Source organism: Alosa sapidissima, chromosome 20 (genome assembly GCF_018492685.1).
Source record: "Alosa sapidissima isolate fAloSap1 chromosome 20, fAloSap1.pri, whole genome shotgun sequence".
Taxonomy (NCBI): Eukaryota; Metazoa; Chordata; class Actinopteri; order Clupeiformes; family Clupeidae; genus Alosa; species Alosa sapidissima.
Genome location: NC_055976.1, coordinates 4,563,462 through 4,587,979, shown reverse-complemented (window position 1 = coordinate 4,587,979; position 24,518 = coordinate 4,563,462). Strand labels below are relative to the sequence as shown.

At 45.4% G+C, this 24,518-nt stretch overlaps 2 protein-coding genes across 14 annotated transcripts in view; one reads left to right on the top strand and one right to left on the bottom strand.

The window, feature by feature from the left end:
* The first annotated feature begins 4,220 nt into the window (after positions 1 to 4,220).
* fhl1a (four and a half LIM domains 1a) lies at positions 4,221 to 16,441 on the top strand. 2 transcript variants are annotated; one of them, XM_042073623.1, is made up of 6 exons: positions 4,221 to 4,354; positions 13,880 to 14,061; positions 14,158 to 14,335; positions 14,561 to 14,730; positions 15,035 to 15,221; positions 15,653 to 16,441. In XM_042073623.1, the coding sequence occupies exons 2-6, from the start codon at positions 13,906 to 13,908 to the stop codon at positions 15,805 to 15,807; spliced, it is 846 nt and encodes a 281-aa protein (XP_041929557.1). In that variant the 5' UTR covers positions 4,221 to 4,354; positions 13,880 to 13,905; the 3' UTR covers positions 15,808 to 16,441. The 2 variants fall into 2 exon arrangements, with proteins under 2 accessions (XP_041929557.1, XP_041929556.1); XM_042073622.1 differs by lacking the exon at positions 4,221 to 4,354 and adding an exon at positions 10,826 to 10,917.
* A 2,948-nt stretch (positions 16,442 to 19,389) lies between these two features.
* The window catches only part of map7d3 (MAP7 domain containing 3), a 31,505-nt gene continuing 26,376 nt past the window's right edge, over positions 19,390 to 24,518 (bottom strand). For 11 of the 12 annotated variants that reach the window (XM_042073612.1, XM_042073609.1, XM_042073611.1 and 8 more), the window contains 8 exons: positions 24,364 to 24,499; positions 23,459 to 23,639; positions 22,914 to 23,018; positions 22,665 to 22,718; positions 21,784 to 21,856; positions 21,478 to 21,670; positions 20,560 to 20,849; positions 19,390 to 20,291 (listed from right to left, as the gene is read on the bottom strand). In XM_042073612.1, coding sequence (XP_041929546.1) covers positions 20,284 to 20,291; positions 20,560 to 20,849; positions 21,478 to 21,670; positions 21,784 to 21,856; positions 22,665 to 22,718; positions 22,914 to 23,018; positions 23,459 to 23,639; positions 24,364 to 24,499 — 1,040 coding nt within the window. In that variant the 3' untranslated portion in view covers positions 19,390 to 20,283. The remainder of the gene's footprint in view (positions 20,292 to 20,559; positions 20,850 to 21,477; positions 21,671 to 21,783; positions 21,857 to 22,664; positions 22,719 to 22,913; positions 23,019 to 23,458; positions 23,640 to 24,363; positions 24,500 to 24,518) is intronic. The other variant, XM_042073610.1, reaches the window with a different exon arrangement.

Here is a 24,518-nt window from a genome sequence, read left to right as displayed (position 1 = left end):
AGGATTGTGATTTGATGACCCTGGCCTTATGGTATATATTGAGGATGATCTAAATCTATCCTAATCATTTTCCAAATACAATAAATAGAAATATAAACTGCACATACAAAAGCATATTTCAGGGGAATCCGAGAGAAACTACTGATAATCATATATATATATATATATATATATATATATATAACAAAACATAACTTTTCTACTTTAGATTGGGTTATGACACATGCTTGCAACTTTTGGGTAGTCTGTGTCCAGCAATTCTCCAGGTCAGCCAAAGTGTCAAGGTATGGACTTCATTCTCTCTGATTGAAGCGACTGATTTTTTCCCTTGACTACGGAAATGGTCTGCCTATCAAGTGAGGGTCATTATTCTCAAGTCGTTTGTAAGCCATACCTCTGAGATCTTGTCGGGGCTGAGGCAAGGAAGAACAATCCAATTGCCATGTGCCTAATATGGTCAGAAGTCTACTCAAGAATGCATGCTTACCAAAACAGCAGAAGGAAGAGTTCTGGACTTACGGCCCCTTCCAACTTGTTCTCCTCCCACTTCAGACACTTTCTCTGAGCTCCACCCCACTGTGTTCGTATAGTGATTCAGCTCCTCCTTTCATACCTAACTGAGTGTGTCTGTGTCTCAGTGAGCATTACATAGGGCTTTATCAGCTAGTCAGCCCCTTCTATTAAGCTACGTTTGGAATGCAAACTGTGGAATCCAAGCCAGGCCAGAGGATCCTTTGACCTGTTCAGAGTGGACAACTCTGAGCCTCCCATGCTATCCCTTAACATCTCCGCATCTTGTGGTTTGGGAAAGTGTCGCCCACTAGATGGACCATTACAAATGTCGAGAGCAGGGTTTGGTTTTCTGTGGGCTCTAGTTATGTAGAAGCCCTTAAATGGTGTTAATTCTGTCATCTCCACAATTCAATCCTTTCATGAGGGTGTTAACAGCCCGTCCAACTTTATTTATGCTGCTCTGCTACACAATCATTTGAGGTCACTTGAACTTCCCCACAACCACATGCTGATTCACAAACTCTTCCACCATTGGTGCATCATATATAGCGAGGTAAGTCACAGGTTTTTGCCTGAAGCATGGGTTATGAAAATGTATCCGCAAGTCCCATAAGGGTTCACCCATCTATGGGTAAAAAGTCAGATTTGAGCGATTTTAGAACTATTCGACCACTTCCCCTGCTGCCATTCCAGTGTTAGATAACATGATGAGATAAATGGCCCTGCTCCTCCATGGAGTGCCGTGTCAAAATCCCCAGATGTGTTTACAGTAATCTGCCGTGAGACATGGAGCTTGTTTACTGAGACGAAATGGAGATCCTCTTGCAGCAGGACTTGAGTAACTGCTGAGCGGAGTGTTTGGGATCTGCTCCTTGTCTGCCTTGGTGAGTGCGAGAGAGTGAATGCATCAGTGTGCCACTGCAGGGCTGCCAACCCCCCCGTCATGGCAATAAAGTGGGGACCGTGTTCCCCTTGCATATTTCCTGCCTGATGCTGGAAACCCAGACACCCATAAAACTCAATGGACTCTGACTCCATCATGGCAAAATGAGCCTTTATTTCTAACCATGTCAGCTACATGATATCACCATTTGGGGATGACGGTCACAAAATAAGAACAAGCTGTTTGTTTAAAACATGGCTTTTCAAAAAGTTAATCTTACATGGTTCTGCACATTAAGCAAACACTTGATAATTGAGTTACAGGTGTCAGCCTTCACTGAGGTCTTTTTTGAAAGCACATTGCTCCATTTAATTTGAATTGTGGTTCTGAAAAATGCCTCTTTACTGACGTCACTTATGACTTGATGATGACTATTGCTGGAAGTCTACATTTAATCATTTAGCAGATGCTCAACAACTCTAAAGCTTTTAACCTAGGTTTGAGAACAGATAACATAACTTAATTAGATAACATAATTCTGGAGGAAAAGATCAGGCAGTGTGCCAAGAGACCTGCCCCAATGGGCATTATTGGACCATTAAACCACACAATAATCCAAAACATACAGCCAAACAAGGCAAAAAAAATGGTTAACTGAGAACAATATCAACATTTGAGAGTGGCCCAGCCAGAGTCCAGACCTCAATCTGTCAAAAAAGTGAGCACAAGGCCAGAGTGATGGCAAATAATCGTTCCTGAGTGAAAACCCGGATTGCTGTTAAAAAGGTGTGGTCTAGAATCATTGTGGAGACTTGGAGAGGCTTGGTAGATATTATAAGAACCATTTTGAGACTTGTTAATGCAAATAAAGATGTTTCCATTGATTATTTAAAAAGGGGATGAAGAATTTTGGACTTGCCATTTTCATAAAAAATGCTAAAAATTATTTTTTTGATTCCATGTTTCTACCACATTGTCTTACAACCTTTTGGCATGTGGCAGTGTCATTTTCAGTCAGAACAAACATATTGGTCAAGAGAAAATTAACATTACAAACATCAATATTTGCCAGGGGTATGAATCATTTTGTTCTTAATTGTATATATAAGCAGAGTTCGGTCAGATTACTTTGAAATGTAATCCATAGGCTACTGACTACAGATTAGGCCTACAATTTTTGTATTCAGTAACATAATCAATAGGACTAGCCTACCCAAAACATGTAATTTGATTACTTTAGGATTACTTTTTACACAACTTGCACACGACATACACATTCTTATTATCCACGGTCTTTAATTCAGATGCGTTGTTGCATATAGGCTACTAAACACTTTTTTTTCCCCGAACAGGTCTATCGTCGACGTCGACGGCTCATCTTGGGTTTTGATTTGAACCTTTTTCTTGTCAAGAAACTACACAGGCAATTGGATGATAGTGACATATAGTGGACAAACGAATGGGCTGCTTGTCAAATTAAAACATTAGTTAGACTATCATAAAAAAGTTGCATTGTTTGCATGATAAAATCTAATCAAATAATCCTCAACAATGTAACTATAATCTGATTGCACATTTTTTTTTATTGTAATCTGGGCAGATTATAGTTACTTGATTTTTGTAATCTGATTACGTAATCCAGATTATGTGTACTCCATTACTACCCAACCCTGTATATTGGTTTATACGGTATATTATAAATTCATGCATGTGTGGACACAAATAAAACAATAATATTCTAGGTGTGATATGAAATACACTGCTCATAAAAATTAAGGGAACACTTACAGTTTTCCACAATTGTTAAAGCACATTTTTTGAAACCTTCCACCCTTTTCTACATTCTCAAACTACATTCACAGAATGTCTGACAGTTCTTGCAAAATAAAAAACTCGCCTCAAAAGATTTACTTATGCTCAGAACCAAACAGTGTCAGAGTACCGATCCAGTGTATGATTGAAGTGTTCCCTTAATTTTTTTGAGCAGCATACAAAATAGATTAAATGAATGTTGATTTGATTTTTGATGTGAATGCATACTAGTGAGTTATATTCCTTAGTACATTTCCATTCCTTTGGCTCTCCCAGATGCCTTCTTCGGTCCTCTCCTCTTAAGTAGGCCATAGTTTAGGTCAGGGAGTATATGTCCAAGATCACTGAGCAATATTTAATCATGTATGGGCGACGTGTATATCATAATAGTATATAATGATTGTTGGTATAGGCTCTTCTCTATTGTTTCTTAGATTACTCTCAGAGATTATGTCAATGTTAGATGTCAATAATCTTGTGTGTGAAACTAACTTTGTGGTTAACTTTGTGAGTTGAACATGAAGAAGATGATGCTTCATGCTTCACCTGTTTTATTTAAGGGGGAATTTCCACAACAAACCTTTCACAACAACCTTGAGAGGATTCCTAAAGACCACTGAGCCCTAGCACAAGCCCTACCGAGCCCCAGCACACTTACAAGGTCACCACCATAATTCGATACCGTCAGATATATGACTTCACTTTTAATAATGAAGTCAAGTCTACTATTATTATTAATTCTAGGCTACTTGGGCCTTTTCATATTCCTTTTTTATTTCTTGTTGCTGTCTGTGAAAAGTTCAGTGTGGTTGGATATGTTGGGTAATTAATGATATTAAAAGCCTCGTGGTCTTTTCATAGTATGGTTAACGTGAGCCCTGGATTTATAATGAAAAAAACGAAGTTTAAATTTGGTCACATAGGCTACCCTAAGCACAGCCCAGACTAGTAAATTCCTGTTTGAAGTCATTGTTGATATGAACGTAACGGGGTTGGATCACGTCCTGGAGTTTTCCTCCCTCTCTCTCACTCGAGCAGACTTTTAAAGTGCAGACAACGGTCAGATTATTTTTCAGCGGACAAAACCGGCGCACGCACCAGTGCAGGGAGAACGGAGGCACCTACCATTAACACAGTTTCCAATCGGTAAGTTCCTTAACCAACAGCAGCTTTGAAGATTAGGGAGCGAGACAATGTCATCCCCTTATAACAAAAAAATATTATATCTGGCAATATAGTAGGCTATATTCTTTTTTTGTGTTGTCAATCAAAACGTTTGATCACCAAACTCTTAACACATGATATTGCTCTGTTGTATGTCAAAATTGTTTTAAATTAATGGTTTTTGTCTTCTTCTAAAATTATTAACGGTGGAGTAGGCTAAGTAGGCTACTAGAATTTGCTCCAAACAGAGAACAACATATCAGTCACAAAACACTTTGTCATAAAATGGTTTCGATTTCTGACCTTTGGGAAGCATATACTGACAAGTTTAGGGCCACCTGTTTTATGTGAATACTGACCTCAATGTTTAAACATAAATTCAGCTTTAAAACTTTACAAAAGTGACCATAACAAAGAGATGTAGCTGTTTATTCTGCCCGTCCTGTTTTTTTTAAAAAAAAATTATTATTATTTGCTTCAAGTAAACTTTAAAATAGCCTGCCATTGAGAAGCTTGTGGGAAGTAGCCTACATAGAAAAATAATAAAGAGGACTTTTTAGAACAATGCCTTCATTTTAATGGAATACCTGTGGGTGAGTAGGCCTATAGGCTACATGGTTTTTATCACTTTTGGTGGAGAAAGTTTTTCGTTGGGTAACATTTGTTTAAGCATCAGGCTATTTTCTATTGGAGAGATAGCTCACCTTTTAGCTAATAATGGGGTCATTTAAGGTTGGGCTCTAAAACATTTGAAACACATTAAGTTCTACATAGCCTTCTATTGTGTATTCAGCCAGATGCATGACATCATCTTTCCTTAGCAACGCTCACCTACACCTGTAAATCGGCAGCAGAAACTGCAGGAGCTCCCTGTTGGTGTGACATCATCTTTCTTGGCAAGAGTATTAATGATGGGTGTGCTGGCTTCAGCTCCCATTTATCATATGCAACTCTAATGTTTATTTTCTCATATGCAACTCTAATGTTTGTTTTGTCATATTCAACTCTAATGTTTGTTTTCCCCTCTAACTGACCAGAACGGTCATGTCCAGGTGACATGTGTCTCTAGTCTCTTATTTCAGCTTTTCATCTGGCAGACAGAAACATGTCCAGTGTGCTAATGCAGAGCTCCAGAGCTGTGCATGTGAGGTTTGAACAGACAGCTTGTTGGCCAGGGCATGGACAGACAGTGAGATATTTGGGACTGTAACTGTGTCTAACGACTGCTAGCCTTTTTTACAGACTCAGAGAGGGCAATTCATGTGAAACAAAGTTGTGTCTGGAGAATGGGAAAGAATAGTGGGATGAGAACCCTGTTCAGACACATCCCCTTTTCAGCAGCCTGCCTCCCTGACTGACAACTTGATTCTCTAGTCTCCCACTAGAGGGAGCTGTAGAGCACACTCTTGCAGGTCCTAATTAGGTAATGTAGAGCTATGGGTGGACTTTAGCATTCCCAACTGTGGAGGCAGAGTACAGCGTAACACACACACTCCCCCTTTCTCTCTCTCTCTCTCTCTCTCTCTCTCTCTCTCTCTCTCTCTCTCTCTCTCTCTTACTCACTCAGATATACAAACTTCAGTCTCTTAGTCGCCCAGCTCAGGTCAACTTTTTGCTCCGTTTGTGTTTGCTCTTGTGCTGCCAGAGCCACCCAGAAAGTCTTGTGCAGTTGAAAGCCAAACTCTTGTTCCGAACACTAGACTAACCCATCTTATGAACTCTGATGGGTCTTTGCAATGGAATTAGGAGAAACTGGGGACTTGCCAGTGAAGATGTCCTGTCAGTCAATCATTATGGACTTTCTCTATGGCAACATCTGGTGACAAAGATTGGTGCATTGTTCCTAACTTGATAAATGTAGTTTGGTGACAGTGGTCTGCTGGTGACAGATGGAGGATGCTGCTCCAATGACAGAATGTCACAGAACTCTGACTCATGCAGACTGTTGTGGTTCCTGGCCCAAAGTTTAGGTGGCTATCTTTGTGTGTGTGTGCATGTGTCCATGTCATTGTGATAAAGGGCAGTAAGTGAGGGGAAGCACTTAATCCCTCTTTTGGTGAGACCACTGGTAAGACCTTTAGCTGCCCTTCAACAAAAAGGAGAGGAGGGGGGGGGCAGTATGTTTGTGTATCTGCTGGACACGTGCCAAATGCATTGACATCCCTGTGATCAGCTCAGCTCCAAGTGAGAGCAGGAGGCTTAGTTGTGTACGGATAAATGGGACCTCACCTACAGGTCAGTGCAGGAGGCCCTTACAGCCGGTCAGTAAGTGTCCGAGGATGTTGCTCATACAGAATGATGACAGACTGTCAGCACCATCTTCAGAGGTGTCGCTACATTAGAAGGTTATATTGGAGACAGAGATCTACTTGTTGAGTCACTCCTGCACTAATAGCCCCTCTGAAAGATAAGACGAGGTCATCTTTGTAAAAGAGCATCATCCATGAACGGCGAATGATACAATCATCTGATTACTGAACCACACTTTAAATGTCAACCATATGGACAGACTAATGGTGTTTTCTTGTGGTTGCAACTTTTTTTTACCCAATTTAGGCTTGTTCTCAGCATCCCCTGCCTCTGAGGCTCCCATCTGAGACCTGCAAGAGCTCGTAACACATTTTAACCACATTGCTTTGGATGTTGCTTATGCTATGATGTCACTGCAACAGAGACCACAGCTTTGTTCCCCCCACACACTGGCCATATGAGCTCAATCACAGGGTGACTGTGAACAGCAGCTGCACACAAAGCAAAAGTGCTGATGGTGGAGATGGGGCAGCCTGTACTTTCCAGTAATAAAGAAGAGATCCTGTTCCTGTGTGGCTTGGAAAAGGTGCGCCAGGCTTCCTTCCGCACCTCTTTGTCCGTTCTCCCCCAGCCTTCACATTCCTCTGGACAGACATCACCATCACCTCTGCCCTGCTCGCCCACTCCTCCACTCCCATCACAGGTTACGGAGAGCAGGGGGATGCTGCACCTCTCTGCACCTCTCCAGCCCCAGCTTGGAATCCTCCACTGGCTGCTCGTCATTCACTCGTCACGCTCTGGAAACTCTTTAACTAGCCTATATCATTATAAAACCACCAACCAACTGAGGAAAGAGTCAAGTAAACAAAAAACTGGTCACGGATCAGTTGTAAAATCACAATCTAGTCGTCACTGTTTATCCTCTGTTGGCAGCACCAGCTGTGTGACCTGACTTCAGTATGAGGATTAAGACACGGCAGTTTGCAAATGTACAATAAAAGTGTCTCAGTGAGCGTTAAGCTGCTCAGCCACACCCAGCAGTGGGACAGCACGCCGCCGCAGTGCTCCAGCACCAGGCCACAGGGAGACGTGGGAAAGCGCTGGGACCCACCCGCTCAACTCAGAGCTGTTTTGCTCCTTTCATTTGGTTTGGTTCCTCAACCCGTTCCAAGCTTTTGATAAGTGGGCCCTGTTGGAAATAGCTGATCCATTTGTGAGGATCGTTTGAAAGGGCACGTATCTCAGCTCCAGTGGGTCTCTGGGAGAAAAACCCATTTGAGACCGCATATTTGGAGAGTATAAATTCTTGCTTCAGTGGACATCCATCATCTCCATAATCCTTGCGACTGTAGCCCAGATGTTACCCCTCAGTATGTGATTGGCCATGTGAGACTTATAGCCTGGTCTGCTCCTCATCAACCTCTCTCTCTCTCTCTCTGTCTCTCTCCCTCTCTCACTCTATCGGCTGTGCTGGAGGGGCCAGATAAGAGGGGCTGTGTGTGTGCAGATGCTGTCACGATGAGTAAGCGTGGCTATTTCAGGCGTCCATAAGAGCCCAGGCCTGAGGGACAGCAGGTGGGCCAAAAGGGCCTGCATTCCACCTATATTGTCCATCAGGCCAGCCAGTCTAGCACAACACAACAGAAACAGAAACACAGCCAATGAATCAATCCTATAAATGTCAACAAAGCACAGGGACAGCAATATTGTTTTGACATGCACACCGTTGACAAACTGTGACAGTTGGACGTTTCACCACCAACTGTTGAAGGAGCTTGTGTTTTAACGCTACAAGAGTTTAAGGGACAAGTCGACTGCTTCATCTTGGGTGCTTGTTTCCTGCATTCTGACAGGTTCCAGCAGTTACATCTCAGACACACAATTCATCAGTTGTTTGTAGACGGCTCCAGGCAGCGAGGGACACAATCCCCAGGCTGCTTAGGTCATCCCAGCATCTGCTGACCGAAGAGAGAACAGCAGAAGACGTATAGTGGGAAGAGGAGAGGTGCAGGCATGCCAGAGTGGATGAAAGCATTCCAGGAGAATGTAGAGGTCTGACTTGGGGTGGGGTGGGATGAGGGAGAGAGTGCGCTGGTCCGGCGCATACAGGACTGGACTCGGCCTCCTATAGAGGCGTCCTCCAGAAGGCATGGTGGCCATGGCGCCTGTCTGCTGATTTCAACCTCACAGTGGGATTAGTATAATTGAGTCACAAATTATACCACTGACAGATGCTTAGCCCTCTGTAATGAAGCAGAGACGAAACTGGCCATTCTAACCAAATGCCTGACATAAACAACATCATGCAGCATTGTTCCCCAGGCTGTGGACTTCATAAAATGGAGACTGTGTACATGGAAAACTCATTAGTCCCGATGAACAGCCATGACGGCTGTTTACTCAGGTCAGTAATTACAAGCTTTAAGGCCAGCCCTGTTTACGATACTAATCTAGCTTCTCTCTATGAGTACAGTATATGAAAAACAACTGGTGGATTACAGACAGGATGGTACATTTAGTGTCCCGAGTCCTTTTCCTGCTGTCGGGAGGTCACAGTACATTTAGGTGTTGTATACAGAGGGGCTAGTGCTTCACAATCAACTCCATCCCAGAAGCGTGTGGTTTCACAAGCACAGACAGCGTTGCGCCTCACTCCCTTTATGGAAGTATTTTCACCCAGGGTCAAGCGCTGCCTGGGAGGGGTGTTCAGCATTGAGAAATGAGGTGGTGGCGCTTTTTTCTCCTCTGCTCTTTTCTTTCCGGCTTAATCTCAAACCGATTTGTGTGCAACAAGCAGAACTTTGGCATGAATCACGGCAGGCATAGTTTTCGACACACATCACCAGTTCGCCAGAAAACAACCCCATAAACCTGGTGTTTTTTAAATGAGAAATGAGATACCAGCATAAATCTGAACGAGAATGGAAATTCAAACAGCCCACCACAATAGAAAAGTTGGTGCATGAGGGGTAAAAATAGATCACTTGTGGCCTTCAGTTTCTAAGCACTTACATTTTATTTGGAGAACTTACAATGGTTCATTCAAGACAAAGTCTAACCATATGCTGAAAACAGTTGAGAAAGATGAGAAATGAAAGCATTTCATAACATTAAAACATGAACAAAGCCTCACTCTTAGGGCCAGTGAACACATTTTCTGTTAGCACTTCATACATCGCCAGCGTCTAGATGAGGAAAGCAGGTGATTTCTCAGCAGAACAGATCTCTGATGAGTATCACCACGGGGTGGCGGATGAAGGAGAGCTAAGCGATGTCCTGGAGATCTCCATCAGGCCGCTACGCCACAGCTGGTGGAGTTTGGGAGACCCTGAGGCGAAGGAGCGGAGAAATTCCTGGAGAGCACCAGGAGATGGCTGAGCCGTCTCCGCTGAGCTGATGTGTTTGAGCTGCGCTGCAGGGCTCTGCTGCCGTCCCCTGTGGCTGATTTAGGAAAAGTCATGTGTAGGACAGGAACATTGAGGCAGACAAAAGAAGTCCCTTGAGGGACCTACACATATTATACTGTACACCTCAAAAAGTGCTGTGGAACAGTCATTTCATTTTGGATAACAGGCAGACAAACTCAGTCTGGTCTCTGGTCCCTGCAGGCCATGCTCACTTAACAATCTGCAGATCTAGACTGTCTGGCTGGGTGACAGTAATATCATTGATTGATGTTTATCTACAGTATGGAGCACTGTGGTACATCCATGACACACTTTATAGTATGCTGATGTAAACAGTCAAAGATCAATTCCCTAGAAGAGTAATTAGTGCTGAACAAACATTTGTGATGGTGAGTCTGTGGGAGGATTTATAAACTGGACGGACTGTGTTATGACTACGTGCTGTTTAGCAGTCGTTGTGGACCAGCCTCCCTGTGGTTCTGGTGCAGTGTAATGGCAGAGCTGCCTCTCAGCCGTGTGCACGCGCGAGTGCCAGAGGAAGCTGATCCCCTCTGGGTCTCCATCTTCATTCCAGCCTTTTCAATTCACTCTCTTTTCGCCTTTGATGTCACACCAGCGGAATTCCATCCCACTTCATCCACTCATCCCCTGGTTGTCCACCCTGCCTCCCAATACTCTAGGGACCACACACCCCCTAAAATGGCATGGGCAGTTCTTGGTCAGCCTGTTGGGGCATCAGGGGCAGGACATGGGGTTGAGGGGTATATATGGGTGTCCGGAGCATCGCGGAGTGCATGTCACTTTGTGGATAGCGTCTCGTCTCTCTCCATCACCGTCTGCCTCAGCGCTCTTTCCTGGACTTAACCATGACGTTCTTCAGACACTCAGGTAAAGATGCTGTTCTGCTGATTGTAGGAGACCATCAGGTGTCTGAGGTAACGTGTAGGTTTTCAGGGCAAAGGGAACTTGTTCTGCTGTATTGTTCTCTCTTGGAACAGGGAATAGAGCTGCTTACTGTCCTGAGTTGGAGATCTGAACTGAATATTGGATGTCTACTTGTCAGGTCAAAGATAAAACATTAGGGCTATTTGACTTGGTTTGGTAAAGATGGGATAAACCATCCACAAGGCTGCTCAAAACTAATGTCATATTCCTGGTATATTCTATATTACATCATTTTGGACATGTAAGTATATTTTTCAGACGTGTGCCATTATGTAGATAGGACAGTGTTAAGAGACAGGAAGTGAGTGGGAGAGAGAGATAGGGCGGCATGGGGAAATGAGCGAAGGTCGGAATCCAACCTGGGTCCGTATGGGCACTGAGACCTGACGATGTTTGCCCCTTGTAGCTCCCTTTCTTTCTGATTTGGACAAATCCTCTTTCTCTCCCCTAATGTCACTCCTGTTGGCCTGAGGTGGGATTATTCCTGTCAGACACGCTTTCATTCACTCTGCCCTGGCACCTTGCCACCTCACAGTTCTGTTCAATCCCTCACTGACCTTTTCGAAATGCCTGGACCTCCCTTCAGGGGACAGAATGGTACACTCCTGCCCTCTGCTCTGACCAGGCTGAAGGCACATGCCAGTGGTATTAGAGAGGAGCAGCTGTGGACGGAGCCTACCTCCAGAGGCTTAGTGGGGGAGCCACAGCGGTCAGGTCAGAGGAATGGCCCCCTATATTGTGGACAGTTGGTATAGGAGCAACTGGTAGTTGCCCAAGTTAGGGGTGCTACAGAAAAAGGGTTGAGTATGATGGGTTTTATTGTTAAAAGAACAAACATCATATCCATGCTGTCCGCTTGGGTGCACTAGGCCTTTATCTATTTATTGATTTCACTTGATATGTTTCACTTTTATGTTCATCAACACAACCCTACTGGGAATAGTAACAAAACATCCAGAGCAACACCAGTTGGACGCAGATCTAATCTGCAGGAGATGTCTTGGATTTGTCCCTTTCTTATAGCGTAGTGCTGTGGATCCCTGGAGCTCACCTGAGAGCTCCTTTGTAAGATGCTACTGTGAGCCTCCACACACACACACACACACACACACACACACACACACACACACACACACACACACACACACACACACACACACACACAAACACACAAACAAACACACACACACACACACACACACACACACACACACACACACACACACACACACACACACAGCAGCGGCCTGAGGACAAGCCATTGAGGCGGTCTCCTGATAAATGACTGACCAAAATAGCAGCCAGTTGTTTAAACAAACATCCCCATGGTAACCGGAGATAAATGTCATTCCACTGTCACTCCACATTCATTTGAGTCTTGTTGGACGCAATGGATTAGGAGAGACACGCAGCATTCTGTCATGCTGTAAAGGTCAGTGACAAATTATACACACACGTCCTACCTAGCGCAGTGAGTCAGAGGTCTGCTGATGTTGGATTGAGCCTCTGACTATGAGGACTGGAATGACAAAAAAGGAGCTCCACTCCAGACCCAGCAGGGCACCGAACTCAACAGGCCCTCAAGGACCCATTTCCTGGGCCAGGTTTCCTGAAATTTCCAAACTGAATGGACACTCTAGATTTGCAGACCGATACATATCAGCATCAGGCCTAATCCCCGTCTGGGAAAGTGGCCCAGAATGTTGGGCTGTGCTCTTTAAGCGGCATGCTATTCCATGAGAATACATCCATCTGATACCCCAAACCCAAACTCATTTTGCACACTGACACTGTCTATGTGACCTTGGCCGTGACTCTGGCTGTCCACCATTTTTTTTCCCCCTGGGAGCAGCTTCCCTGGTTTTCTGGCTGGCCGGCCGGTCCACCTCTCTCGCTGGCTCTTCAGATGGAAGCTGTGGAATGTTAAAGAGTGGAACAGCGGGCAGCCCCAGGGAGCTGTGTTTACATGATGGCCAGTGATAGGTGGCCATCAGGGAGGACAGAGCCAGATTAAAACAAAACAACGGGATGGGACGACTTGTCCCCATCTTTCTAAAAATGTGGCAACACACATAAGCTGTGAAACGCCTCCATGCTGGCTGGCCATGACATGACTTCATACAACGGCGGCCCGCATCTGAACAGACGCCTTTTCACACACACACACACACTTCCCTAAGTTGTTTGGCATGCCGTTGCTAGGCTGCGTTTGCTTACCGTGCCGTGAGCAGGGGCTGCTGCCGTGAGGGATAAAAAGTGGCCAATCTGCACGGCCCCAGGGGAGCTCTTCAAAGAGCGGAGTTGAGTTGAGTCACAGACAGGCTCCTGATTTAGCCCTGCTGGGGGGAACAGCTTTAGGGGGTCTGTATTAGCGTTACAAACTCAACAGTGTCCTACAACTCTTTCACTGTAGCCATTATCTTCTATGAGAGCTTCTCAGTGTGTGGGTTTGATTACCGTGTAGGCGAGAATAACACTAAGAGTGTGGCCTGTGATACATACTCTATATTTGAAAAGCCCCTTAAACTTTTGTCTTGCCTTTAGGTTACATACTACACACAAATAGATGGATCAGCAGCAATAGATGGAGCCCCACCAAAAGGAAAATTTGAGACTATAGTGCCCCCTTGTGGGTGTTGTGGGAACACCTCATTGGATGTCAACTTCATTCTCTTTAAACCAAGTCATAGAATATGAATATTACTTAATAGGACCTCAGCTCATTTGCCAGATAGGTGTACCCATTCCACATCCATCAAACTGATTGGTGTACCCATTCCACATCCATCAAACTGATTGGTGTACCCATTCCACATCTATCAAACTGAACGATCCTGTGGTGCTTTGCAGTTGGAATAATAACTTCTTCATGCTGAACTGTTTCCATGTCTGTCTATTCCTACAGGGCCGCGTCACTATCTCAGTGCTACGATGACTGACCGCTTTGACTGTTTCTACTGCCGTGACAACTTGCAGGGGAAGAAGTACGTCAACAAGGACAGCAAGCATGTCTGCGTGCGCTGTTTCGACAAGCTCTGTGCCAACTCCTGTGCCGAATGCCGCCGCCCCATTGGTGCAGATGCCAAGGTGGGAGGTCACCTCTGTTAGGACCTTCATTTCCTCTCTGTTAACACCAGTCATCTAGCTGTGCTGTCTCACTGTTCTTCTCCTCACCTCCCCTAGGAGTTGAATCACAAGAACCGTCACTGGCATGAGGACTGCTTCCGCTGTGCCAAGTGCTACAAGCCCCTGGCAAATGAGCCCTTCTGTGCTCGGGATGATGGCAAGATCATGTGTGGCAAGTGCAACTCCCGTGAAGAAGGTGCTCGGTGCCAGGCCTGTTACAAGGTCGTTATGCCAGGTCTGTACAGCTCATTCAGTCAACAGGGGACCGGCATGTCCTCTGATGTGACTTGCAGTCAGTTTTCATCATTAACTCTACTTGCTTACAAGTATGAACAGCCACATACTGTAGAAAACAAAGGGACTGTCCTTGAAGTGTAGCCTACTATCTTTCCCAGATCTGCATCTCCAGTTAAATGTCCCAGTTAGATCATTCTTGGCTCTTGGTGTTCTCTTTTTAAAGGCACCCAGAATGTGGAGTACAAGAACAAAGTGTGGCATGAGGAGTGCTTCACCTGCTTCGAGTGCAAGAAGCCAATTGGCTCGAATAGCTTCCTGAACAAGGGCGACGACATCTATTGTGCCCCTTGCCATGAGAAGAAGTTTGCCAAGCACTGTTTTGGCTGCAAGCAGGTAACTTCTCAAAAACTGTAAAACAAACACATGGAGGAGCTGTGGAGCCAGCAACAGTATCCTACACCTCACACAGGCCCAGGGTCCAGGAGGACACAGACTCAAGTGTGGCCTGAGGTCATCTCTCTCCCAATAATTTACCCTCTACTCTTCACTGCTCTACTAATTAAGGCTAGAAAAGCCCCAAAACATCTAAAAGAAACACATACACACACGCACAGACTCTAAAGCTAGCATACATGTGCCTTAACCAGCCCTTCTTAGGCTAAAGACTTTGTGGTATTGCAACCCCTGTTCCCCCTAGGCCATCACCTCTGGTGGGATCAGCTACCAGAACCAGCCCTGGCATGCCGAGTGCTTTGTGTGCCGCACCTGCAAGAAGGCTCTAGCGGGAGCCTCCTTCACCTCCCATGAGGATGCGGTCTACTGCGTGGACTGCTACAAGACCTCTGTGGCCAAGAAGTGCAATAGATGCCAGAATCCTATTACAGGTACTACATATAATATAATATATACATAACATAATATACACTGCTCAAAAAAATGAAGGGAACACTTACAGATTTCCACAATTGTTAAAACACATTTTTGAAACCTTCCCCCTTTTTCTCCATTCTCAAACTACATTCACAGAATGTCTGACAGTTCTTGCAAAATAAAACACTAGCCTCAAAAGTTTTACTTGTGCTTGTCCAGTGTCAGAGTAACGATCCAGTGTATTATTGAAGTGTTCCCTTAATTTTTTTGAGCAGTATATATATATAATGCCTCCAAATATTGTTGATTAAAAAGACCAATACATGATACATGTGTTTGGAGCATCAGGGTCTGAAGCCTACAGAAGATGTAGACTCACAGGCAGCATGGCTTGTCAGTCTCTAAATGTGTTCACCTGAAAAAAATAATTCTTCGTCTTCTTCAGGATTTGGCAGGGGCACCAATGTGGTGAACTACGAGGGCCACTCTTGGCATGAATATTGCTTCAACTGCAAGAAGTGCTCCCTGTCTCTGGCCAATAAGCGCTTTGTGCTCAATGGAGAGGACATCTACTGCCCTGACTGCGCCAAGAAGCTGTGAAGTACCAGTGGGATATCAAAGGTCCAGTCAGATGGGATTCAGCAGAGTGATGAAATAGAGGAGTTAACACTTGTAATCTAAAGCATCTTTATGTTTAAGCTGCAGTGCAAAATCAATGGGCGACAAAATGGAATAAGTAGCAATAAGATGTACTACGCAGATTCAACTGGGAGATGAATGAACTTAAGGGTCATCTCAACGCAACATGTATATCTGCATTTTAAACTTCGAAACCAGCATCAGAAAGATCTGATGGCCATTAAAATAATGTTTTTTTGTTTTTCAATTAATGAACAGAAGCAATATGCTTTTAGACCTACAATAAGTCAGTGCTTTTAGAGGCTTTGCTTAAGCTCTGAAACCTTTTTGTCATATTTGAGAAGAGGTTCAATGGAAGATTTAAGTAACGCAGTCAAAGTATAGATGCTAGGCTCACATATACACTTCTGTATGCCAAACATGTATTAATGCTTCTGGAGTGGACTTGTCTTTTGAGTGTGGGATATGATAAATGCTGCAGTGTGGCTTCCATCTGATGAACAGGGATTCACCATTACTCACACAACATGAGAAATGCTAAGAAAAACAAAATACATTGTGTTTCACGGAGTTCAATAAAATCTACCTAAAGCTTTCACATCTCATTTCTTTTATTTACATAAAGCTAATTTGCACAAAAGACACAAACACTCAAGTTTTATCTTGCAAAACTTTATTTTAACAGTTTTATCCAGTACACTTTAGATATATTTACAAATATATTTTTATGGATAGGGCCGTATTTAGACCTGAACAGCTCTTCAGAAGCGAATTCTCCTCATGGCCCAAGTCAGGTAGAGTGATTGTCATGGCCGAGGTAAGCACATGTGACTTGCTGCTTTAGCAATTATATGAAAATAAAAATCGGTCCTACTCTTTAACCTAAGGCACTGTTCTATCCTACTGCTGGAACAACTAGGAGATGGAGAACAGTTAGCTTTAAATTCAAGTTCATAGCATAGAGGGAGTACAAGGTTCTTCATCATCCGCCACTATCACCGTCTGACATCAGTAGTGCTGATCTCATGTAAAGCTCAAGCATACCTACCAACATACACGCACACACACACAGTACAGACTTTACTGGCGGACTAAGGAGCCCACAGCATGACTTCGGGCACTTAGGGTGGCTAACGCATTCTCACCTCAGGGGTACTAACAGGACTCAAAGGCCAAGAGAGAGAGAGGGAGTGACCGGCAGCCAACGCAGTCATCATCCCCATCCCCTCAGGCAAGCACACTCGTTTCTCCTCCCACCTCCAGTAAAACCCAGAACACTGTTCTCCTCCACGCCACCAGCTTCCGGCCACTGGAGGCCTGCAATGGACCCACAGTGCAAAAATGTCTAGGCCTCGTCAAACGTCTCGTTTCATTCAGATGCACGAAAGGAATCTAGCAGATCTGAAGCGGTCTATACAGGTCACATGTCGCAAGATGAGTGGAGCAATAACGACCAGCAGCGGTCACACGCACACATACACACACCCACACACAACCGGTTTTAAATAGTTGAAATTCTTAGTATTCATTAATAACACACAACATAACCTACAGGACCCTGATGTACTGATCTGTTTGAGCCTTTAGTATTTACAGATAGAGATTGATTAAAATATGACAGAAGCAAATGAGCAACATTCCGCTCAGACTATTAAGGGTCCCCAAACACAGTCATGCACAAACCAATCAAAGCGCGAGAAAGTTCAAGATATTCACTTTTCCTGACAACCAAATTAAACATGGACGCCAGGATTGGTCAAAAAACACCCAATGGCCCTGTGCTATCGTCTACCCTTTACTCGGCAACTAACATGTGAAGCTGTGACTCAGTCCACCAAGGCCACAATCATCCGCATCCAACGCAACCGTCTCCAATCTGACTTCCACACATGCAAATTCTGAAAAGACCTTTTGACCACTCCAGTCAGTGTGGGCTTCTAACCCAGACCTTACAGAGCAAACCAGCACAACCTGTAAACTTAACAGCACTTTCTGTCTACATCCTCATTCCCCTCAGACACACAGAGCCTATTCCAAATCTCACACACACACACACACACGGCCTCTTGCAAATCAAACAGTAGCAGGATAACTCCTGGTCATGTTAGTAGATCAGGACCCATTTGTGTAACATGTAAAGCTTTAGAGTGTTGCAACAGCGCTGGCTCCCTGCACTTAGGGCTGGCGTCTGCTGTGGTCCTCACTAACGTATCGTATGTATACAGTAACAGACTACACACTACTCTACCCTTCCCACAGTCACACAGACATGGCTTACCGGCCTAATACTGATTATATACATAACACTTAAATATGTAGAAATATATATTCAAATATATATATTTTTATATATTTATAAACAACCAAATTAGAGATCTTAAAACTTAAGAGCGCTGGAGTCGAAGGTATAGATGCATATGTGTGCAAGAGCATGGATAGAGTGAAGGAGGAAAACAACGAAGAGAAAAAAGAATGTAGGAACTGGCATGTTCTGGAACACGGAACTCTGGAGAAGCCAGAGGAGAAACTCTGGACTGGGAACGTCTTGTAAAACAAAACTTAAAGAAAAAAAAAATCAGTTGTGGGGCTGGTGCATTCCTCCTTACAGCAAACCCTGAGGGGGGACCATAGACACACATGCGCACACACACGCACACACACACACGTCCGCATGTGCAAGACACAGGGCTACAGTGAATCCTCAGAGTACTACAGATGTAATATGATTATTACATGAATGACATGGATTCATACAGCCTCCAGCCTTGTCTTAGGGTGGTGTTATGTTAAAGCAACTGATATGAGTATCTAACCATCACAGAATATCAAACCATTGCATTTATGTACACTTAAAGAACCTGTGTAACAAGAACCGAGAACTTAAACACCATTCATCTTCTCTCACATGAACTGGCAGAATGCATAAACTTCATTAAACAGGACAGATCACAACACATGTGGTTAACACCTGCATCCTTGGGTTAAGTTCAAAAGGAGGGCGCAGATGCCTAGACAGATGTAAAGAGCAACACCACGTCAATTAGATGGATGTATGCTGAAATGAAACACAGTAAGTCCCGTTTGTCAGAGACACGCTCTCTGAAATGTGCTGACCTATGTGCAACGCCCCACCCTCCGACAAAAATCAAAACAGAGGTTTGTGGGCAGCCACGGGAGTGGCGCTAATGACCGCTGGAATAGCGTGGGGGGGCGTGCAGGATGGGGTGAGGGTCTGGGGGTGTCTGGTGGGGGGGGGGGGGGGGGCGTGCAGGATGGGGTGAGGGTCTGTGGCTGTCTGGTGGAGGGGGGGGGGGGTTGTGTGGAGGATGGGGTGAGGGTCTGGGGGGGGGGGGGGGTGTTGTGTGGAGGATGGGCTGAGGGTCTGGGGGTGTCCGGTGGGGGGGGGGGGGGGGGGTTGTGGAGGATGGGGTGAGGGTCTGGGGGTGTCCGGTGGGGGGAGGGGCAGTGAGAGCTCAGAATCTGAGCAGGGTGGAGAAGGGAGGAGAAACGGAGACGGGAAACGACAAGAAATCTTTTAGTTTCATAAGAGCCCCAGGCCCGCCGTGATCGCAGCTGCTAGCGTGCTTACATTCCAGGAGGGGTGCCAATGTGGGTTGCATTCTTCAGCTCCAGGCTTGAGTTTGAGACTAAATGTCTGTGTGTGTGTGTGTGCGTGTGCGTGTGTGGATGTGTGTGCGTGTGTGTGTGTGGGTGTGGGTGTGTGTGCATGTGTGTGCGTGCGTGTGAACAGGAGGAGCAGCGCATGAGAAGGTAAAGCTCCAAGCCCAGAGGCCGGTTCTGAGCACCACGCCCCCCCCACCCAAAGCAGCGAGCGCTTATGGACTAGCAAGGGCTGCTTCTCTTTGGTCACGAGAGATCTGGCAGCTGTGTCTACCCTCATCACCCTCATACCAACACACAGCCACATCAACATCAACGTGTGCTTATGGAATTTTGGGAGGAAAAAAAATAAAACAAAACCAAAAATCTCAAAAATAACAAACATTGAAGTGGCGGTCATAAAATTAAAAAATGAAGAGGAATAAATTACTGCAGCCCCCTAAATTACAAAAATGACACAAATAACAACAACACAATAACAATTAATTAATAATATCAATAACAACAATAAAAAAACAACAAAAACTCACAGGACTAAAATGTCTATATAGGAAGGAGGCTGAGAGCTGGAGCAGACGAGCACACTGAAGAATATGTAGGTATTCCCTGAAGCGCTTCTCTTCTTTATCTGTTGTGTTGTGTTGTGTTGTGTCATCTGTCTTGCCACTGAGGTGAGGAGCTGAAGGTCACGTCGCATAGCTCTGCGTTGGGTCGGGGGGGGGGGGGAGCTCTCTGCTCTCAAGCTCAAACTGGACAACAACTCACAGAGTGCAAAAAAATAAACAAATATGTATGTATATCACAAGGCTCCAGTCCTCACATCTCTGGAAGTGGAAAAGAGGCCGAGAGAGAAAGAGAGAGAGAGAGAGAGAGAGAGAGAGAGAGAGAGAGAGAGAGAACAAAGTCAGTAAGTGCTCAGCACAGGACACAATCAAATATGATACTGTGTCCTGAGACAAGACTAAATCCTTATTTCAGAATACTGATTATGCCTTTAATGTAATTGAATGTGATCTAATGTAATTTAGTGTAATCTTCCTCATTACACACACTGAGCGAGCAGCTACACAGACTGCAGTGGTCAGCCCTTACCGGACAAGGCCTCGATGGGCTGGCTGGGGTGCAGGGAGCTGACGGATGTCTTCTCCTCGAAGGCCACACGCGGGCCCTCGGGAACCCCCGCCTCGCGCTCCATCAGGCCCTGGTTGCAGGCCTCCGCCTCCAGCAGTGGCCGGCCCTTGCTGTGGACGTTGAGGTCGATGAGCTCCTCAAAGCTCCAGGGCCCGGACTTCCCGTTGACCCCTGGTGCCAGGCCCACCTTGGCGTCTTCGTTCACAAACTCGGAGCCCTCCACCAGCCGGCTTTTGGACGGAGGACAACTGCTGAGGGGATGGGGGGTGGAGGTGGGGGGAGAAGGTGTAGTGGTCTGTGTTTACTCCCAGTGGCCACAGATAGGCCTGTCTAATCTTCCCCTAATGGGCCTGGGGGGGGGGCTCAGACCCACCGTGCAGGGCTAATCCTACTAAGCAGGCTTACAGCCCGACCGCCTGACATCCTGAGCTCTGCAGGGGCACCATAGGAAAGACCTGCTCCATGCTACGCAGCTGCCATTCTCCACTAACCTACATTTTGGGCAGGATCAACCACACTGCGCCACCACAGGGGATAATGGACAATTCTTTTGCTTAGAGCCGCTGTGTGCAATATCAGCTATATTATATTACTTATGCAAACCAACCAATAGACGTCCGCCACAAGCCTTTCAGTGTGACCCCAGGCAACCCCACACCTGACCCTCGGGAAGAATGACCATCTCTTTGGGAGCGGTCTGATTGGTTTATAGTCATGTAAGTTTAAGTTCCCCTCACTGACTGGAGAATCCATGGGAGGCCTCGACAGTGTCAAGTTATTAAAACATCTAATTGCACTGAAAGCCATCAGGAATTTTTGGCCAGAGAATCTTTTGGTTCCCTGGGCAGTGGTCAGACGTGCGGAGAGTTGACTACTGACCTGTCAGCAGGGGGCTCCTGTGTGCAGGACCCGTTGCTGTTCTCCTTGTTGTCCACCCCAGGCTGCCCATTCACACAGCCCAAGGGCTCCTCCCGCACTGCCATTAGCTCAGCTAAAGGAAGGGCCTCCTCCTCCTGGGCTTCTGATTGGTTGGACTCTATAGCAGTGTCTTCTGGTTGGTCAGGATTTTCCTCTGTGAGAAAAGAGCAGAGGATTGATTAATATTGTGAACTTGACATTTTTGAATGTGGGGAAGGATTTGGTATGATAGCACTAGAGAGTAGTAATGAGGGACGTGGCCGTTACCGTTGGCGTCACAGTTTGCTTGGTCATCATTTCCATTTCCATTCATCTCCTGGACACATTTCTCATCATCTCTCTATTCAAAGAACACACAAACAATAACCATCAAACAAGACTGCATTACTGAGTCTCTTCCTGCCAAGTGTGCCAAAGTAGACAGTCCTACAATTTGAAATGGTCCCTATATTGCCTGTGCCACTTCGGTCAAGAACACCGTTATGACCGGGGTCACGGTCAAACACTTATGAAACCTAAGATAGAGCATTATGTTGCAGGACACTGTTGAAATATGGCCATGAGAAGGTGTGTTACAACACTGAACCCTTGAGATTGGAAAGTAAGTTGTTAAGCTCAACAGGGTCTTGCTTCTTCCTGATGGGACATCATACCACTTATTATATGGCTACTTGCCTAAATGAGAAAAGAAACTTCATGTCTTTGACATTTTATTTGTTACCATTTTGTGGCTTCCACCGAGAAACAAATAGTTCGCCACACAAATAGAATTGGAAAGTTTCAGGAGTTGCATAGCAACAAATGACTTGCTGGCTCTACTCTCCATTTTCATTTCCAGGTGAACGGACCACTTGCGGAATAATAGGAAGGGAATCAGAAGCACAAAATCTGTTGCCATTGACAGTGTTCATTAATGTTTCGCAGCGGTCATACAAAAAATATCGGACCTTTGGGCATTGGAAAGGTCCCTTTATATCAGTGGAATTTCTGGCAGTATTCTGAAGAGCCGTATCATACAACTCCTCAATTACCACCTACCTTGTTTCTACAACTAACTGCTTAAACAGCAGTGAAAGAAAAAAAATCAACTCCAGCTAAACATTAGCTGGAAACCAATCCAGATCGGTCAGCTTTGCGACTGAACTCACCTTGAAGTCATTTTGGTCCGTTTTTCTTGTTCTCTTCATAATCTCCTCGATTCTCTGCAGATACCAACCCAGACACAGACATACTTGTGAAACATGTACAACAGCATCACAAAAATGTATATACACTGAAAAATTCTACAGAGCTGATATGCTTACTAGATGCAGTCCCAGATAGTCATTGTCAATCGTGCGTGCGTGCGTGTGCGTGTGTGTGTGTGTGTGTGTGTGTGTGTATGTGTGTATTCGAACCTTCTTCCTCTCCATGCGCTCCTGTTGATTCTGCTGGAGGATGCGTTCTCGCTCCAGACGCAGCTTCTCCGCCTCTTCCAGGGCTCGTGCCTCAGCCTCATCGCGCTGCCATGGGTCAGACAACATGTCAATCAAACACTGCATGGCTGAACTACTTCCTGCTGCGTGGACATGATGGGTGATATGAATCTCATAATGAAGGCTTACATCGGTCAAGTAATGCCTGAAGATTTCAGTCCAGGATAAATAGGTACAGTGGCTTAAAAAAGTACTCCATCCCCCTGCAAATCTTTAGTTTTAGTTTAACTATATTGCAGTTAAAATATCTACACATATCTTCCCAATCAGTTACCATTACCAATTTTTTGTACAGTAACTTCTTCTAGTATTTCCAAAGGTTAAAGAAGTTCTGTGCCATTCTAAAACATCCCCCTTCCTGTTTTTGAGCCACTCCAGTGTTGCTTTAGCGCTGTGCTTTGGGTGACACTCTTACGCATCAGTAGCATCTTGGCATCTTCTCCACTGAGTGCTCCCAGCGGTCTCACCTCTTTCTGCAGCTCTGCCTGCCTGAGCTCGTCCTCCTGCCTCTGCTTCTCCCGCTCCTCCTCCTGCTTCAGTGCGTCCTCCTCCTCCTGCTTCTTCCTCTCCTCCGCCAGCCTCTTCTCCTCCTCCAGGCGCTTCTCTCGCGCCTCCTCGGCCAAGCGCTTCTCCTCCTCCTTTCTCAACCTGCAGGACACACAACCGTGGTGATAAATCAAGCTTTTAACCTTGTAAACATGTCGGCTATGATTTAGGCTACAAGATGATTTTACATGAGCAAAATAAGCAGTCAATGTCATGGCTGGGGGCTGGGGACAATTCTTCACAAAGACCAACTAATGTATCAACTGTAGCAGGCCAACAGTGTGTAGAGAGCCAGATAGATCCCAATTCCCAAAATAAGGAAGGGGGTGTTTAGGCCATGAGGGGATTTTTACTGGATGTATAGAGGAACAGTGAAGATGTTTCGAGGAACAGAGAAGAGATTTAGGGATTAGTAATAAACTTAGTAATAAACTGCTGGACTCCATCTTTAAAAAACAGATCACATATTCTACCTAATTGCATTCCTCTCCTAGTGTAGTTACCAATAGTATAATGTAATACACTGACCAAACTGATTGAACAAACGTGCTACTCTTTCACTAATAGGAGTCTTTATGGGTCTGTACCCCCGCATCACACAGGCCGGTTGAGTTCAGCCGTACGTCTTTCAGTTGCTGAACTCAGCAGCCCATTATCAGCTGCAGCTCCCCAGCTTCCAATAAGGGCTGTGAGCGGCCCTCAGGGGGACGCAAGCATTCAGGGCTTTGGCTGAGCACTTCCATTCCTCTGCACTGCTTTGGCCAGCCAGCCCATGTGAGGGATTCTTCCCTCATCACCTCCTCCGTCTCTCCTCTCCTCTCCTCACCTCTCTTCCTCCTCTCTCTGCACGCGCAGCTGCTCCTCTCGCTCCTTCTGCTCGCGGGCCAGACGCCGGTTCTCGGCCAGGATCTTGGCGGCCTCGGCGGCAGAATTGGTTCCAGCCGCGGCTTTGGAGCTGGCGTCTGGAGGGAAGAGAGGAGA

Bases quoted from the DNA above. Each gene is read 5' to 3' on its own strand.
- fhl1a (XM_042073622.1), top strand. From the start codon at position 10,896: ATGACGTTCTTCAGACACTCAG. The intron at 10,918-13,879 runs GTAAAGATGCTG...CTATTCCTACAG, and splicing joins GACGTTCTTCAGACACTCAG to GGCCGCGTCACTATCTCAGT. The intron at 14,336-14,560 runs GTCTGTACAGCT...CTCTTTTTAAAG, and splicing joins TTACAAGGTCGTTATGCCAG to GCACCCAGAATGTGGAGTAC.